This window comes from Pelodiscus sinensis, chromosome 1 (genome assembly GCF_052426305.1).
Source record: "Pelodiscus sinensis isolate ZL-2025 chromosome 1, ASM5242630v1, whole genome shotgun sequence".
NCBI lineage: Eukaryota > Metazoa > Chordata > Testudines > Trionychidae > Pelodiscus > Pelodiscus sinensis.
The window spans coordinates 241184825-241203991 of NC_143052.1; the positions used below are offsets into that span (position 1 = coordinate 241184825).

Genomic DNA, 19167 nt, shown 5'->3' on the forward strand with positions numbered 1-19167 from the left:
CTTTGAAGATTCTATCTCCACTGATTATGACCTATCCCTGAGGGCTCCTAAAGGCTAACCTACCATTCCACAAAAAAAGTGAGCATGCTCTATCCTAAGACTGCAGGGGTGGAAAAGGTCTTTCCCTACAGGGCAGATGTATAACCAAGCATCAGAATTGAGAGCAGGGAGATGGTCTCTCTGGTGTTCTGAGTGTTCCACCTGACATCAGCAAGGATGAGGAGGAAAAAACTTCATGTAATGCAGCAGGGTAGGTAGGGAAAAGGAATCAAGATGGGGCAAGGACAGGAGCTGGGGAGGAGCAGATAGATGCAGATTGTGTCTGGGGGGAAACGGGAGCAAGGGAGAGAGTGGCAATAGCCAGAGAGGTGGGACAGGACTATCAGGTGGGACAGGAACTGGAGAATAGAAAGATTAACACTTGAGGAGAGGGGAGTACTGGTGAAGATACACACTACCAACTGTCATGTATATATACACTAAATTACAAGATCATTAAGATTGCAATCAAGCACTCAAAAGTTAGGAAATGCTAGAATCGAAGTTATCTGTACAACATTAATTTGACCTCATTATAATCTTCAATAATGGGATGACATACTATTCTATAAGCAGGCCACCAGCCTCATTGTTTGCAGGATGAAATTATTGAATGGATAAGAGATGTGCAGTGACTGAGGTTGTTGTCTGTATGATTCATCTTATTTGTTACTGAATTTGGAAGGAGTGTACTGAAAGAGATAGGGGACTGAAGGAAGAGAAAGGAAGGTCTTATAGTTCAGGAAGTTGTAGAAATAAATTCTATTCCTGCCTCTGCCACAAAGCTCCTATGTAATACTGGGCAAATTATTTAAACCAGTGTTCTACAGCTTTTTATACCCAAAATCACATTTTAAATGTCAAGGCAAGCCAAGTTCTACCCCATCCCTTCCCCAAGACCCCAGCCCTTCCTTGAGTCCCCGTCCTCTCCATTCCTCTACTCTCCATTACTTGCTATCCCTAGCCCTTACTCACTCTCACTTGATTGAGACAGGAGGGGTGGGATCTGTGGTGGGAATGAGGGATTTGGGTGTGGGAAGGGATGAAAAGTGCAAGCTCTGGGAGGCAATTTGGGTGCAGGAGGAGGAAGCGAAGGGGATGCTGGCTTGGGGAGGGAGCTCCAGGCTGGAGAGTGTTGGGGTCAGGTGGAGGGTTGGGATGCTGAGCAAGCCACAGGCTTGTGGATATGGGGGTTCAGGAGATTGGGTTGGGCTATATGAGGGGCTCAGTGCTGGGGGGTTGGGTGCATAATGGGCTTAGGGCACAGTTTTGCGGTGTGCGAGTGGTGTAGGAGTGTTGTGGAACAAGACTGGGATGTGAGGGTGCAGGACTTTAGGGATGTGAGGAGCTCAGGACTAAGGATGTAAAAGACTAGTCGACTAGTCAACTATCTAATAAGCATTTGCTTATCGGATAGTATTTTGACTAGTCGACTAGTCAATTCCCCCCTCCCTTTGCTGCCTCTATCTGATGGAGGCAGAAAAGGGGGGGGGAGAAGGGGTATTTTAAAGTGGCCCAAGGTAGCGTTTCAAAGGGGCAGCCATGGAGCCAGGGGTCAGCTGGGGACTCCCCAGCTGATCCTGGGCTCCCCGCAGCATTTCCCCGGAACCCAGATCAGTCCTCAGCTGATCCCAGGTTCCAGGGAAATGCTGTAGGAATCCCAGGGTCAGCTGCCTCTGTGCCTTTCAAAGGCACAGTGGAGCCCGGGGTCAGCTGGGGACTCCCCAGCTGATCCAGGGTTCCACACGGCACTTTCCCAGAACCCGGGATCAGCTGGGGACACTTGTGCATTTCAAAGCAGGCACGCCATGTGCAGCCTGGAGTCAGCGGGACTTCCCACTGGCCATGGGCTGTACGCAGAGTTCCACATTCCTTCTTTGAAATGTACAAGAGCTCCTTTGTACATTTCAAAGGAGGAATACAGAAGTGTCTATTGACTAGCTGACGGAAATTCCATTGACTAGTCAACTACCGACATTTTAACATCCTTACAGATGTGGCCCCAACTGAGACACTTCACTCCCCTGGCACCCCAGGCCTGATGGTGGGGGGGGGGGGGAGGAAGAGTAGGTAGGACTGAGGTTCAAGGCCTCAGGCCAGATTACCTCTTCTGGGATTCCAGGGTTAGTGGATTTTGTGCGGTCCCCTAGAATCTGAGGTGGGGCCAAAAATGAGGAGTTCTTTGTGTGGGACAGAACTGCCAATGAGTGGAATAGGGATGAGGGGGCAGACTCTGGGTGGGAAGCAGGGTACGGGAACAAGCTGGGGGTAGGTCTCTGGCCAGGAGGAAGGGGGCAGGAGAAGGGTACTGGTGGGTGTGTCTGATCAGGGAGCAGGAGCAGGGTGCTGGTGGGTGTCTGGCAAGGGGGCAGAGTGCTGGTCGGGGTCTGGCTAGGAGAGAGGGGGTAGGGTCAGCTTGGCCAGTAGCTGGGGGTTTCTAGGGACAACTATGTCTCGGGAAGGTTCTGCAGGCAGCGCTGGAAGAAGTGCACATGCAGCTCCTTTAAGAAATCCAGCCACTCCGGATCCTCTGCCGCCAGGGGTGGCCCGTGACTATAGAACGCCTCGGCCGTCGCCTAGGGCGCCGCCTTCAATGGCGCCCAATGATGATGTCACAGGGCGCCCGATGATGATGTCGGCCCATTGACAGCTGTGCAGGAAGGGGTGCCGATTACACTTTCTGCCTGGTGCGCCAGCTGCCACAGCCCACCTCAGCCCACTCCTGTCTGCTGCTATCTTAACTCCCCCTCCCACCCTGCCTCCCTGGTGCACAGGGGAGGGAAGGCAAGACAAGAAAGTGCACGTGCTGCTGTGGGGAGGGGAGGAGCAGCACGCAAGCTTCCTGAGAAGCCAGCTCTGGTGTGGAGCCTCAAAACTTTCCCCCTCATACAACAGGAAGCTGGATCTAGCTCCAGTTTTGCAAGGGGCAGGAGGTTGTAGCACCATCATGGGCTTCTTGTTTCGGGTGGGGGGAACAAAGAGGAAGCTAGAAACACTGCCTCGCGATTGACTGGCAGTGCCCCCATGATTGACTAGTCAATCGCAATCAACTGGTTGGTGACCACGGACATAAACTGAGCTTTTCACAGGTATCCACTGTGTGCCCCTCACTTTCTTGATACTCACCTTGAGACACATAGGATCTGACTTGCAAAAGTGCTAATCAGTCACAACTGCAACTTAAGCCAATAGCAATTGTGTTCTGGATGTATAAAGCACAATAAAATCTAAGTACTCTGAAAAGTAATGCCATAAGCACCTCCAATTTGGCATCCAAAAACAGTGGAGACTTGAGAATTTTGGCCTTCATTTTCCATGCATAAAATGGGAAAACAATACCACTTTCTCTCTCAGCCATGTTATAAAGATCAATTCATGAGTGTCTGTGAAGCACTCACATAGTATGGTGGTGAGCTCCACAGACAAGCCCAACAGGAAATTAATGGGTTTGGATGGTGTGTTAAATAAGGCATGTGACTATATGCTGAATGATAAGGATACAAAAAACTACTCGGTGATCACCACCATCTTAAGTATCAAATGGGGCAGAAGACATGTGGAAAAAACAGTTTGCGTACGTCTACACAGCAACGTTATTTCGAACTTAGTCCGCGTGTACACAGCAGGCAGTTATTTTGAAATAATGTTGAACTACTGTCAAGCTGGAGGACTTCTTACTTTGACTCATGTAACCCTCATTGTACGAGGAGTAAGGGGAAGAAGTCAGAGGAAGAGTGCTCTATTTTGAAATAAGTGCTGTGTAGACACTCCCAATTTTGAAATAAGCTATTTTGAAATAAACTATGCAATTAATGTAATTCAATTTGTGTAGCTTATCTTGAGTTAAGCCCTGCAGTGCAGACACATCCTATGTGACCCTGTAAATAAAGTCAATATCAAATGCACAAAGAAGCAAAATGAAGACTGCCCAGGCATATTTAAATTTGATATATCTTAACTTTTGAGTGCTTGACTTTACAGTCTTGATGCTCTTTTAACTATTTTAATAAGGTACTATTAGTTTAACTATTTTAATAAATTAATACTATATATTAAATAAAGACTTCCAAAAATACTTACTCTTCTGAAGTCCTACAAAAGATAAAGGTTTATAAAAGTTAATTCCAGAAAAATCAAACATGTAATAAATAGGTTGCACTAAGATTTTTTAAAGATGTAAGTGGTCCAACCTTTATTATCAATGAAGACATAGCCATCAAAGCGATCTCTAAAAAGAAGGATGTCATCAGGATTTCTAAAATTAATGTATGCTCTTGAGTAGAGATGAGGATAAAGACTGCAACAAGAAACAATTTTGTTTTCTGTTATTTATTGTCATGTTCAGGAATGAAGAAAGAAGCAAAATTAGAATTATCCTATCATCATTCTCATCCCTCTTGTGAAATGATTGCTCTAACCTTGAATATCACAGAATGCAATTTCTCTCTCTCTCTCTCTCTCTCTCTCTCTCTCCATCCCAGCAAAATGCAACTTATTGCCAGGGTATCTCATATCCTGACAATTATGGAGTTTAATTCTGAATTAGGAGACAACTAACTCTTTTTCAAATCTTGGAATGCATGTTTACATTCTGTGCCCCTTAGGGTATATCTACACTCAAAAGTTTTGGTGATGAAATTAATGTTGACAAAGATCGCCCCCCAAAAGTCGCCAAAGCATACTGGCTCCCTTATTTGACACATCATGGCCATATTTTTAGCTCTCGCATCGACAGACTGGTGCGTCTCTCAGTGCCTGGTGAAACCTTCTTTCACTAGATACTGTGGGAATGCAGAACGGAGCACAGCATATTGGTTAGTGATAAATAATGAGATAACTCTGCTTCTGTAAATACTTACGTGAGTGAATAAATGTGTAGAAGCAAGCAGAAGGTTATTCACTCATGTTTGCAAATACGGGAACTTAAACTGAGAAATTTCTCAATTTATATATAAATTAAAAAATGAAAATGCTATAGATATAACTTCACAAAAACATCAGTTTAAAGTTAACTGTGTTAATGACATAATACATTTAACAGATATAAATATATGTATCTATAAAAATAAACATTAATTGAATATATTCATGAAAGTGTCAATATTTCTATGCAAGTGGATGGCACTGAGTATACTATATGGAGGTAGCAATTACTATGTGAAAAGAGAGAAGAAAATTTAAATGATTTATTTCCTCAGAAACATTTCTAAAAATCTAATATTTCAATAACAGATCTTTTACCCCTGGGTTGGCACCACAATCTATTTTTCCCCAACACATAAACAGCAATATTTTTCTGCCTTTTTACATTTATATTTTGTAAGAGTGAATACACTTCACACTGAAGTAAAACACTTAAAGCAGTGAATTTTATTTACATTAAGCATGTATTGTTGTTATTAGCAGCAGTTAAATGTAAGACAACTAGTATATTCTGGAAAATACAGTCTTCAAAAATTATCTTGTATATTTTGAAGGGATCCCGGTGTAGCCACAAGATGTACATTAATAAATTTTTTTAAATATGATGGACCAAAATCACCACTTACAGCACACAAACATGCAAAAACATGTGAGTGCAAAGTTGCACTACTGAAGTGGAATTCTCGCCTAGCTGTACTAGATTTATCACAATAAATAGGTATGGCTATGAAGTACTTAGCAATTGTGGGTTCATCCTTCAGATGAAGCCAGTTCCATAGACAAATCCAAGATACATAATTTCTAGGAGGTGAATCAGAGAGATATGGCCAGCCAGTTTTGGATGACTGTTGTACTTTGGGAAATATGAGAGGTGTGAAAGATAGCAAGATTTTTATTTTATATTCACTTTTTTAAGTACCTAATGGTTACTACTGTGGAAATTCTGTGCCACAGTTCACATGCAGAATTTATGTGCTATGCAGAATTTTTTTCCCTGCAGAAAATATTTCTGCTGGAAAGATGCTGCACTTATGCCTTTCACCCATCACGGCCACTGTGGCAAGAGAACAGAGAGCAGCTGCTCCAGGGCCAATCCCAGCTGCAGATAGGGAAAAGAAGAGGCTGTGTTCCTCATCGCACAGTGCATGAGGGGCCAGCTCAGAAGGCATTAGAAACGGATGGATGGACACTATGGAGTATATGAGGCTGCTGTGAGGATCGCAGATTGGTGTTTACAAGAGTAGCGGGAGAAAGGAAACATTTGGTTTGTATATTTTACCACCAACCCCCAAACAAAAACACACACACAACCTACAGTGAAATAATACAATACCAGTGAGAAGTGAAAAGACTCACAGCTAAGATTTCTGCAAGAATTTTACCACAGACATTAGTCAGAAAATGAAGGGTTCCTCCTTGTTCCTTGATTTGATAGAAACATTTAACTATCATTGTTCTTGCATTTCTGCTTTTGTGAACCCCATTTTTCTCACTCCTCCCATACACATTTTAGAGCATGAAATAAATTCCCTCATCTAGTCACATACTAAATATAGCTGAGGAACAAAACTTGACAATTGTGCACAAACACTCTGAGGTCAAGCAAAAATATACTGAACTGGATTCTCTGCTGCCTTGTACTTTGTGTGGTTATTCATAATCTGTAAAGTGATTAAGTGAAAAGGAGATAAAAATGTTGGTAATTCAAAATTGATAGCAATATACAGCTTATACAGGTTGGACCTCCCTGGTTCTGTACCCTCAGGACCTGAGTGGTCTCAAACCATGGAGTAGGCCAGATGAGGAGAGGTCAAGGCTCCCTCCCAGCTGTAGGCTCTTCTCCAAGCTGGAGCTGTGCTCCCTGCCGCCTGCCCTGTTGCTTCTAACCCCCCCACTGCGCCAAGCCTGGCCAGGGCTGCATCTCCTACTTTGTCAGCCCCGGACAGGAACCAGCCCCGCTGCCTCCAGCCCCAATCAGGGCTGCACTCCCACCACAGAGCAGGCCCAGGATGAGCACCCACCTGACTCCAGCCCTGGTTGGACTGTGCTCCCACCACCAGCCCCAGCTAGGACTGTGTTTCCACTGTGCCAGCCCCAGCAAGGACTGCAATCCTGGCCCCACTGACTCCAGTCCTGGTCAGGGCTGTGCTGTCCGTGTTGGCCCTATTGGGGGTGGGCACCTTACCACCAGCCCAGCTCGGGGTTCTCTGGTCCAACGATATTCATGGTCCTGCGGACCATGGATATTGCAAGACCAGAGAGTCCTGGATTTTAAAGGTTCAACCTGTACAACCTTCATTTTACATACATAAAAATGACCACACAAGGTGAAAGACAGTGAAGAATCAGGTATATTATCAACTTCCATATGAGCCACTGTCCTTTGGAAGCTCTACAAAATGTGCTCTACTCTAAGGCTATGTCTACACTGCCACCGTTTTGCTCAAAAAATATGCAAATGAGGCAAAGCGTGGAATATTGCTGCACCTAATTTGCATAATTAATTAGCTCTGTTTTTGCGCAAGAGGCTTTTGTGCAAAACTCCCCTCTTGCGCAGAAGCTGTTCTTCCTGAAAAAATGCAGAAGCAAGAGGGGGGTTTTGTGCAAAAGCCTCTTATGTAAAAATGGAGCCTCATTAATTATGCAAATGAGGCGCAATATTCCACATTTTGCCTCATTTGCATATTTTTTACGCAAAATGGGGGCAGTGAAGACATAGCCTAAGGGTCTCAAGTGCTTTTCAAGAGAATCAAAATCCCACAGGATTGAGCCTTTAGGCCCCGTGTATAGGGGAAGTTTTTTCAATATAGTTTTCTCCATGATTATACAGTTATAACTAAACTAAAGGAGTGCATCAACATTGTTTTGTGTGAAGTGATTTAAACTACTTCTTTCATGAAATATAGCATCCACACAGTATGACATTTTGAAATAAGTGAACAGCATTCTGGGCAAGTATCCCAAGATTCACTGTTCTATACTTAGTGCACTATGGGACAGTTATTGGGCTTCTGGGACTTGGTATCAAATTCCCATGATTACTTCCACAGTATCCCAAAATTGGTCTGGTTTTCACTAGCTGGTCATTTTCGACTGTTTCAGTTGCAAACAAATTTTCAAACTGCTATTAGGGAGAATGGAACGCCATGATCCAAACACTGATTAATAAAAAAACAAAGTACTTAGATGTACTGGTAATCATACAGGCAAGTAGCATTTTAGGAGAAGGAAGAAACCTATCTCTATAACCTCTAAGATTTCACCTGGCTACTGCAGAGGAGGAGGAGGAGGAGAATGAAACCAAGCAGATACTTCAGTATTACATTTTACTGGATTGGTTCACTCAATAGAGCACCGTTTCTGGACTTGGCCAGCCAGCACTAGCTGCAGTCTTGATATAACCAGAAGTGGAAGGTCAGTTCCCTGCAACCTACACAGACTTCACCTAAGATCACCAGTGCCAAATAAATAATATGACAATTCCTCTAAGTGTAGAGAAGTATGTAGCCACTGCTGTCTGGAAATCCAGTTGCTACTGGTCGATAACTAATTAGCTCAATGTTGGTAAAATCAACTCTTGGGGCTGCTGTCATGGAAGTGTGCCCCCCACCCCCACCTCCAATCCTTTGGGTTTTTTGCTTTCTGCTGGAACCTATTAATGAGGTCAGCAAACATCTCCTCCCTCTTCCTCTTTCTCTCTCCTCTGAGGTTGGCCAGGCACTCAGCTACAGACAATGTTCCTCTTTATGTGGGCCATTCCAGTTGCTAGGAGAACAGAGAAACAATAAAGCAGTTACTGTACCAATATTAGCTATCATGCTGTCAGGGCTGTTCCCCAAATGATTAGTCAATAAGGGGGGCACTTGTTATCCCACTGCGCCTCTCCCTGTGAAATGTACAAGAGCCACCCACAGCTCTTGTATATTTTAAAGGGAGAGAGGAGGCAGGGACCTGCCCCAAGAGCAAAACAATCCAAGCTGGTGCGGGTTCCCCTCTGTGCCTTTTCCTTTGAAATGTACAAGAGCCACCGGCATCTCTTGTACATTTTAAAGGGAGAGGAACAGCAGTCAGACCGGTGCGAGCAATCCAAGTGAGGTTAATAGAAAGGAACATACACACTGCCAAATTAAGTGTAAAAATGTAATCAGAAAAGCCAAAAAAGATGTAGAGGAACAGCTAGCCAAAAACTCAAAAAATAATAGCAAAATGTTTTTTAAGTACATTAGAAGCAGGAAGCCTGCTAAAAAACCAGTGGGGCTCCTGGATGATCGAGATATGAAAGGAGCAATCAAGGATGATGAAGCCATTGTGGAGAGACTAAATAATTTCTTTGCTTCAGTCTTCACGGCTGAGGATGTTAGGGAGATTCCCAAACCTGCACCATCCTTTGTGGGTGATGAATCTGAGGAACTGTCTCGGATTGAAGTGTCATTAGAGGAGGTTTTGGAACAAACTGAAAAACTTAACAGTAACAAATCACCAGGACCGGATGGCATTCACCCAAGGGTTCTGAAAGAACTCAAATGGGAAATTGCGGAACTATTAACTGTGGTTTGTAACCTATCCTTTAAATCAGCTTCTGTACCCAAGGACTGGAAAACAGCAGTGGTTCCCAACGCGGTGCCCAGAGGCGCCATAGCGCCTGCCAGGCCATTTCTGTGCGCCCGCCGAGTGGTGCATGGGCGGTGCCGGCCCCTGGGCATGCAGCGTCTGGGTGGCCCCGCCCCTGGGTGCACGGCGCAAGAGCTGTGCTGGCCCCAGGCGTGCGGCGTATGGGTGGCCCCACCCCCAGGTGCATGGCGCAAGGACTGTGCTGGCCCTGGGCATGCGGTGTATGGGCGTCCCCGCTGCTGGGAACGTGGTGCATGGGCGGTGCTGGCCCCTGGGTGCACAGCGTATGGGTGGCCACGCCCCTGGGTGCACAGTGCAAGGGCTGTGCCGGCACCAGGCATGCGGCGTATGGGTGGCCCCGCCCCTGGGTGCATGGAGCAAGGGCTGTGCCGGCCCTGGGCGCACGGTGTATGGGCGTCCCCAGCCCTGGGCACGTGGCACAGGAGTGGTGCCGGCCCCAGGTGCGCAGCGCATGGGTGGCCCCACCCCCGGGCGCAGGCGCGGCCCCGCCCCCAGCAGCCCCAAAATGTTGGGGACCACTGATTAATATAACGCCAATATTTAAAAAGGGCTCTAGTGGTGACCCTGGCAATTACAGACCAGTAAGTCTAATGTCAGTACCAGGCAAATGAGTTGAAACAACAGTAAAGAATAAAATTGTCAGACACATAGAAGAACATAATTTGTTGGGCAAAAGTCAACATGGTTTCTGTAAAGGGAAATCATGTCTTACTAATCTATTCAAGTTCTTTGGAGGGGTTAACAAACACGTGGACAAAGGGGATCCAGTAGATATAGTGTACTTAGATTTCCAGAAAGTCTTTGACAAGGTCCCTCACCAAAGGCTCTTGCGTAAATTAGGTTGTCATGGGATAAGAGGGAAGATCCTTTCATGGATTGAAAACTGGTTAAAAGACAGGAAACAAAGGGTATGAATAAATGGTAAATTTTCAGAATGGAGACGGGTCACTAGAGGTGTTCCCCAAGGGTCAGTCCTAGGACCAATCCTATTCAACTTATTTATAAACGATCTAGAAAAAGGGGTAAGCAGTGAGGTGGCTAAGTTTGTGGACGATACTAAACAGTTCAAGATAGTCAAGACCAAAGCAGACTGTGAAGAACTTCAGAAAGCTCTCACCAAACTGAGTGATTGGGCAACAAAATAGCAAATGAAATTGAATGTGGAAAAGTATAAAGTAATGCACATTGGAAAAAATAACCCCAACTATACATACAATATGATGGGGGCTAATTTAGATACAACTAATCAGGAAAGAGATCTTGGCGTTATCGTGGATAGTTCTCTGAAAACGTCCACACAGTGTGCAGCGGCAGTCTGGATGCTCTCTTTTGAAAAAGCCCTGTTTGCATTCAAGAACGCCTTTTTTCGAAAGAGTACTTTCGAAAAAAGATGTTCTTCCTGGTAAAATGAGGTTTACTGTGGTCGAAAAACCTGCTGCGTTCTTTTGATTTAATTTCGAAAGAACACGGCAGCAGCCTAGAGGTAGGGGAAGTTTTTTCGAAAAAAGGCCACTTTTTTTGAAAAAATCTTGTAGTTTAGACACAGCCCAAATGAAATTAATGGGTAGCAGGTTACAACTAATAAAAGAAAGTTCTTCTTCACACAGCACACAGAGGAGGCTGTGAAGGCTAGGACTATAACAGAGTTTAAAAAAGAGCTAGATAAATTCATGGAAGTTAGGTCCATAAATGGCTATTAGTCAGAGCATAAGGAATGATGCCCCTGGCCTCTGTTTGCCAAAGGCTGGAGAAGGATGGCAGGAAACAATTTTCTTGATCATTGTCTTCGGCCTTCCCCCTCTGGGGCACCTGGTACTAGCCACTGTCAGCAGACAGAATACTGAGCTAGACGGACCTTTGGTCTGACCCAGTATGGACGTTCTTATGAGATGGTGTTTGGGGCGGGGGGGCAGCAAGTGAGTGGAGGAGAAGTGACTAGTTGAGTTCCTAGTCAACTACCTGATAAGCATTTGCTTATCAGATAGTTGACTAGTTGCTTACATCCCTAATATAAATTTGTTATGCGACTATGCCCAGTGTATCTTAGTGAGGTAGGTTGCTTACAAACGCATAGAAAATACCTCTTTCCTTCTTAGTGCAGATAAACAGCACCTCCTCACCTGGGATCAGCCGTACAAAATTCAAAATAATCATGTGCAGGTAGTGGATGTAGCTGCTCTTCTAGTTGCTCCTTGGTTAGACAAGGAGGAAGCCGGCGAATGACTACCTGTAAAACAACGTAGTTAAAAATTAAGATTAATTTAGTACTAATTCAATATTTAAATGTTGTCAAAATAGTAAACCAATTATATTGCATCTTTCTGAAAAACTCCCTAGAACTAAGGGATACAATTTTACCAAACACAGCCTGGACCTCCCTGGTCCTGCAACCTGGAGACCTGACTGGTCCCAGATGAGGGATTTTGCCAGACCAGGGGAGATCATTTCTGGCTCCCCTGCTGCCAGCTCCACCTCCTGCCCTGTCTCCCCTCCCAACTCCCTTCCGCCCCCCGCCTGCCTCCCTCCCTCCCGCAAACTTCTCACTCCCTATCTCTCCCACTGATCAGCTGAGTCATGTGCAAGTTCCCGGACGTCCACAGCTACCTGAGCTGTGCACTTCTCCCCCCACCACATTGCGCAGGGCTCCTGGTCCCCACCCCCACCTCATACTGGGACTCCGGACCACGGATGTTGCCAGACCAGAGAGTTTCGGTTTATAGAGGTGCAACCTGTAGTCGGGGACTGGGACACAGTTTCTGTCATACAGATGAAGGAATGATAGCTAACACGTGAAATATAATTACAGGATAACAAATCTTTTAACAGAGAGTTTAGAAGCAACTATAGTTAAACTGCATATAAAAATGTTAAAATTATGTAAGATTAAATTAAATGACTAAATACACAAAATACATTCTCTCTCTCTCACTTTTGTTGAAAGAATAAAATAAATACATTCATATGTGGCCTACTGTCTGGCACCATTTAATTCCATAAAATAGTTAGGAACACAATTTGCATGAAAACATGTGGCTGGAGAGCTGTCAAATGGTAGAGCAGAGAAACGCGAGGTCAGCATTTCTGTGTTGCTCCCAGCTCTCACTTTAAGCAAGTCACACTGCCTGCCTGGGCCTCAGTTTCCCAATAGGGAAGGACTTTTGTGAGAATTGCTTGTAAAATGCTTAGATGAAAGATGTTTGATATAAATATAAAAAAGCAAAGTTCATGTTGTGGCATAGGCACATCTGCATAGGCAAATTCCCCAGTCCTCTGCCACAGCATTTGTCATCCTTGATTTTTAACTGGCCAGCGGAGTTGCAGTAATAATCTCTTACAATTCACATCATTTTACGAAGATGGATAAATATCCTTCTTCTTGTTCTGGAGATGGGCAACTTGAGGCAGGGAGCTCCAGGCGCAAACCACGCTGCCTAGTAAACAGCTGCTAAGTCCCTGGGTAGAAACCCGAGTCCCCGGGCTATAGTGCGCCCCCGCTGCACGGCCCCAAATCCCTCCCCCTCCCCCAGGTAAAACCCCCTTCACCCCCCCCCCCCCCGGCTCCACTCCTCGTTCCCAGGGCCGAATCCCCGCCCTCCGCTCCGTCCCCTCAGACAAACCTCCCGCCCCCCCCCCCGGCGCGCGCTGTCCCTGGTGCTGACGCGCCGGCCGCTCACCTTGCTCAGCGCCGCTCGCTTCTCCTCCCGCTGCCGGGCCAGGCCCGGGTGCGGCGGCCCCGGGGCCGGCGGGGGCGTCTCGGGCTCCCGGCGCGGCGACTCCCGCCGGAGCGGGGTCTCCATGGGCCGCTTCTCCCGCCCGCCCCCGCGCGCCAGCCCCGGCCCGGCCTCCCGCTCCGACCTCATGCAACCGACGCCGCCCGGCGCAACGACACCTCGCGAGACCCGCGCCCGCCCAGCCGCCGCACCGGCGCCGAGCCGCGTCTCGCGAGATTTGCCCCCTGGCTGGAGAAGCGCTGCGGGCCGCCGGAGCCGGGTCCTCCCACGTTCTGTGCGCCCTCGAGCCGCCTTCGCCGCGTGCGCGGCCACAGACCGGTCCCGCTCGGCCCTTGCTCCACGTGTCTGCCACGCTGCCTCTCCGGGGCGGCACCGCACCGCGCCCCCCAGGCTGAAGGAGTCCTCCCCGGGCTGGTTTCTCTCAGCTGGGGCAATGGCTGGCGCAGCCAGAGCCCAGTGGCAGAGGAAGCAAAGCAATGCTGCCACGGCATGGACCTGTTTGTCTCGCTTGCATGGGATTATGTAAACGGCAGCACCCTCAGGGATGAGGATTCACAAGCTACCAAGTGTTCTCAGTTTTAAATAGCTCATTACATAGATCATCAGCCGCACTTGCGGATTCAGAAAGCAAACTGTAAAAACATAAAATGTCCAGCAATGTTTTCATAATCATATCATCAGTAGGGTTGCCAGGTGTCCGGTTTTCACTCAGAGACAGTTCAGTAATTGCACCTTCCCTCTGGTAAAAAAAAACAGACAAACAAAAAATACCAGACATGTAAAATGTTCACTATTTTCTGTTTTCCTCAGATGTAAGGCCAGCGGGACATTTTTCCCCTGCTGTGTCTGGCAAACGGGGGAGGGAGGGGGGAAGCAAGGATCACGGGAATTTTAAGGTGCAGCAACCTTTTGTTTTATTTTGTTTTGCTCAACAAAAAATTTTCCCAGCATGCAGTTTGTTTTTTTGGGGGGGGGGGAGGGCATGTTCGGTATTTTTCATTCAGCCATCTGGCAACCTTATCAAGGGGACTGCTGAGAGCTGTGGATTTCTCCACAAGTAATTATCTGTGGATGATATTCATGTTGGGGGATCTAATTTATTCTCACACCTACCCTTATGCATAAAGGTTACAACCCAGTGGCATAGCAAGAAGAAACCACTCTGGTGAGCCCCAACTTCAGGTGGATAAGCAAAAGGGGCAGGAGTTAAGCCCCAACACCTCTACTCAGTTCCCAGCCAGAGCCCTGCGTGCACCAAAAGGAGTGGGGTCATATACCATGCCCCAACCCTCCTCCTCCCCGGAAGCCCTGCCACTTACTTGGCCTACTAGAAGGATTTGAGTAGTGATACTAGCCCTAAGATAAACTGACCCCCCATACTTAAATTATTTCTTTTCTTCAGGAATATCAAGAAAGATGTGCAGAAATTGGAGAAGGTCGAGAGAAGAGCAACAAAAATGATTAAAGGTCTAGAAAACAAACTATGAGGCAAGGCTGAAGGAATTGGGCTTGTTCAGTTTGGAAAAGAGAAGACTGAGGGGGGACATGATAGCAGTTTTCAGGTATCTAAAAGGGTATCACAGGGAGGAAAATTGTTCTCCTTGGCCTCTGATGATAGGACAAGAAGCAATGGGCTTAAACTGCAGCCAGAGAGGTTTAGGTTGGACATTAGGAAAAACTTTGTAACTGTCAGGGTGGTTAAACACTGGAATAAATTGCCTAGGGAGGTTGTGGAATCTCCATCACTGGAGCTATTTAAGAGCAGGTTAGATAGGCATCTATCAGGGATGATATAGACAATGCTTGTCCTGCCATGAGGGCAGGGGACTGGACCTGATGATCTCTCAAGGTTCCTTCTAGTTCTTGGATTCTGTGATTAATAAATTCCGTACATTTACCATAACTTCCGTGATAATATTTAGCAAGTGATGCTGCATAATTTGACACCCTAAATTGGAGTGTGGATAACTAGTTAAGCATCACCGTTAACTTAACCTTTTATCTCTCTAACACATCTCAAAGAATGTCAATTACTGCACCCAGTATTTTCCCCAGGAATTGAAATGGGGGGGGGTTCGAATTTACAGGGAGGGAGATCAGGGCTGATGAGAGGTGAGACCGTGAGGGTAAAGGTGGGCTTTATGGCACCATAGTAAAAACTGAAAAATGTTTCAAGACCATTTTATTATATTTAACTCATGTTTTAAAAATCACACAAATTAAAGTTGGCTACTCAAGCCTTCTATGAAGCACTACGTCTACATCCTTCTTGGTTTCTTGTTATAATTTTGTACAACTCTGTTAATAAACTTCTCGAATGCAATGCGTTCATCTTCGGTGGCTTCTCGTGTGTCCAGTACTTCCATTCCTTCAATTGATATGCTCATTAGTTCATTTACATGATCAGACAGAAGGCGATTTCTTTCAGAACACAGAATTCTATTCAATGATAAAAAAGAACGCTCAACTGTAGCTGTTGTGACTGGGAGTAGCAAGAGATGAATTCTTACTTCTTTCATTCCAGGAAACATAGCACAAAGATCCAGTTGAGCCACTAGTGATGATAAAAAAGAAGTTGAAGTCAAATCTTCATTCATTTGTGGTATGATATTCCACTCTGTGTTCAAATTCTCTATTCTGTCCTGAGCACATGGCAGCCCCATTGCTGGTAGTGCCTCACTCCACTCGACTGTCAGTGTTTTATAGGACAGGCATCTGTAAAGGCTACATAGAGGTTGAGTAGAATCTAGAAGTCGTTGTAGATTTTCAAGAATCAAGTCTGTGTACTTTTTCAGCTGTCTTAACAAACACTTCCTGTCCTCTTCACTTAAGGATTCAATATAAATGCCTTCATTAGTCAACTTCTGGACTGAAATCTTTGCTTCTTCCAGTACTTTTTCAATGGATAGCTCTCTGTAGCTTCTATTGCTGGACAAAGGTCTACTACTGTTGTAGCAGATGCCTGAATGGTATTGTTTAATGACCTAAGTGGTTTCAACAGTATTTACAAGAGAGAGAATGGCAATAGTCTTCTCTGAACGTAGTAGCAAAAGTAATCCACCACCCTCACTACTTAGATCCATCCCATCGTGGTAGATACTTTCCAAAGCCAGTAATAATGGCTGGAGTAATTTTAAGAGAACAGCCAAGGATCACTCATGAGAAAGCCAGCGGGTTTTCCCAAATTGGACTAATTTGAATTTCAGTCCCAGTGTATCTTCTATATTTTCCAAGATATTCAGTGTTTTTGGACTCTTGCTGAAAAAAGAATATAATTAAGACATTAAATTTATAGCTTTTTTTTTATGTCTTTTGAAGATTTTGCAGCTCGTACTAGTGCTAGTTGGAGTAGATGGCCTCTGCAGTGTGTATAGAAGAGATTAGGATTACACTTTTCTCTGAGCAAAGCTTGTACTCCACCATGTCTTCCAGAGAAGTTTGCAGCTCCAAATGCACAAGCAACCAACTGTTTGGGGTCCAATTGACAAGCATTTAACTCTTCTAAGATGTGGGTTGTCAGAGATGCAGCCAATGTGTTTTCTATAACTTGAACATCTAGAAATGCATCTACTGGCCTACCACTGACATCAAGATAACGTACACAATGACTTAATACTTGATGCCCATGGGCAACGGGATGGATTACTTGATTACCTGTTCTATTCATTTCCTTTGAAGCACCTGGCCTTGACCACTGTCGGTAGACAGGATACTAGGCTATATGGACCACTGGTCTGATCATTCTTATGTAAAAATTAATTATAATAATAAAAGTGTTAAGTACAGAAACTCCCCAACATAATGACCTCTCAAGATAGCAACAATGTGAAATAACAACCTTGGCAAATAATTCATTTTAAAAATCTTGGCCTACTAGGAAACATTTATATGTTTCCATTCCCAGTCACAAATCTAATATTCTGGAGCGAAGTCACTAAAATATAGTCCAACAAACAAATGTTTATTTAATTTTCCCCTCCAGCTCACCCCACTCACCGGTGTTGTCCTTGGTCAGTGGAGACTCAGAGTTCAGAGGTGCTTTCACATGAGTACACCTCCCAGGTGGGAGGCAAGAAGGCACCTTGCTTGTTCCTCCAGATGCTCATTGTTCGCTCTGGCCACTGTTGTTCATTGTGCCACTGTTCATCGCTCTCTTGCCAATGGCCCTGTGCTGTCACCTTCTGCTGCCACCTGCCACTGTGACCTCTGCAAGTTGATCTCTTGAGGTTCCACCCAGCTCTCAGTGATTTCAGCTGAGCTCTCAGTGGGGGAACCTCGCTGCTAGTACAGTCTGGGCTGTCTCTTACACAAAAACACTGTACCCACAGGAACACTGTCCCCACAGCAGGACTAAGCACTTAGACATGATTATCAGTGATTTCAGCTGTAGTGGTCTCTTAACAAAACAAAAGACTATATATGGAGCCTAATCAGCTCTGTCTTTAAACAGTGGAGAGGGGCAGGTCAAATAGTACTTTTGTGACTCAGACAGACTATCAAGCAAAACACTTGTCTCCACCCTCTCTCTTGATAGCCTCAATCAGTACAGGTTAAGTACAGTTCTACTGCCCTTTATTTATACAATAAAAACAACAACATTTCATATTCTCCCTCTCTGCCCCCCACATTCAAGTGATTTGTAACCCAATCCCAAACAAAATCTATCACTTGGGCAACACAGCTCTGTTTGCTGGATACCTAGGTAGATTAGGTGTGAATGAATACAATCTGGTCCTGAAGCCTTTCCCCCCAGCCCATCACTAGCTGTCAGGGAGAGCTCATTTTGTCTTTGCTTACAAATCATAATTTGAAATTATTAGGTTGGCCAACATCACCAAAATGAATGCACTGACATTGTCATAAAAAACAACAGCTGTATAAGGAAGCTAGTCTATGTTCATACTTTTCAAATCTATTATACTTTTTCAGATACACATATCTTATCATACATTGTATATGCTTTTAAAGTGTGTATTAATGTTTCAACTTCAATTCAAATTTCCAAACAGTCACTAAATCGGCATGTAACTAGTTCACAAAACTGGAGTGGAGCGGGTGTTAGAGAATTCAGGGGGGTATACCCCCCATGGCGGGGTGTAGAGGAATCCCTGACTGCACCAAATATCACTCTCTTCTTCGAGTGCTGTCCTTGTAGGTGCTCCACTCTGTGGTTGGGAAGACTTTGGAATTGTGTAATTGGTAGCAGTGAATAGTATGATGCAGCCTACTAGAGTGTCAGTTGTGGCCTCTGGGAAAGGTTCATAGTATTTGGCAAACGTATGATGTGATGCCCACGTGGCTGTTTTAAATATATTGTTTATAGGTACTGTGACAAAGCTCCTTCTCTGCCTTAGTGGGTCCCACACTTTCAGGTGCTGCTCGCTTTAGAGGCTCATGGCACCCCTCGGTTTAGACCCCTTCCCTGCAGCATAAACTTGCCATTTATTTAACCACCCTCATCTTTGGTCAGGATGTGAAAAAGAGAGGAGAACATTGTCTCTACTGCCCATCTGTGTGGTACAGGGACAGGCCACATAATTTTCCAAATTAGTCCTTCTATGGTACATCCCACTGTAGATCAACTCTCCCATGGTGAACAGGCAGTCCGGGAAACCCAGGTCCTCCCTCTATACTGGGTTCCAGCCCAGAGACCCTGTGATAGCAGCTGTCCATAATGTCCCCAGTTTCTGTTATGTGATAACTATGATTCCTTGAGCTACTTCCCCATGGTCCTCCCAGCATCTCTCTTACTGCAAGCTTGTCCTTCTGGTACCTGAAAGTGTTTGTACTGCCCAGACCCTCCACAGCAACTTCTTACGGCAGCTCCTTGCTAACAGAAAGG

At 45.4% G+C, this 19167-nt stretch overlaps 1 protein-coding gene across 2 annotated transcripts in view; it reads right to left on the bottom strand.

Moving 5' to 3' along the window:
• The window catches only part of UPF3A (UPF3A regulator of nonsense mediated mRNA decay), a 44429-nt gene extending 30910 nt beyond the window's left edge, over nt 1-13519 (bottom strand). Inside the window, exons 1-3 of one of the 2 annotated variants that reach the window (XM_075918168.2) lie at nt 13269-13519; nt 11715-11821; nt 4230-4336 (exon numbers count right to left, since the gene is read on the bottom strand). In XM_075918168.2, coding sequence (XP_075774283.2) covers nt 4230-4336; nt 11715-11821; nt 13269-13454 — 400 coding nt within the window. In that variant the 5' untranslated portion in view covers nt 13455-13519. The remainder of the gene's footprint in view (nt 1-4229; nt 4337-11714; nt 11822-13268) is intronic. The other variant, XM_075918178.2, reaches the window with a different exon arrangement.
• Between the last annotated feature and the right edge of the window lie 5648 nt (nt 13520-19167).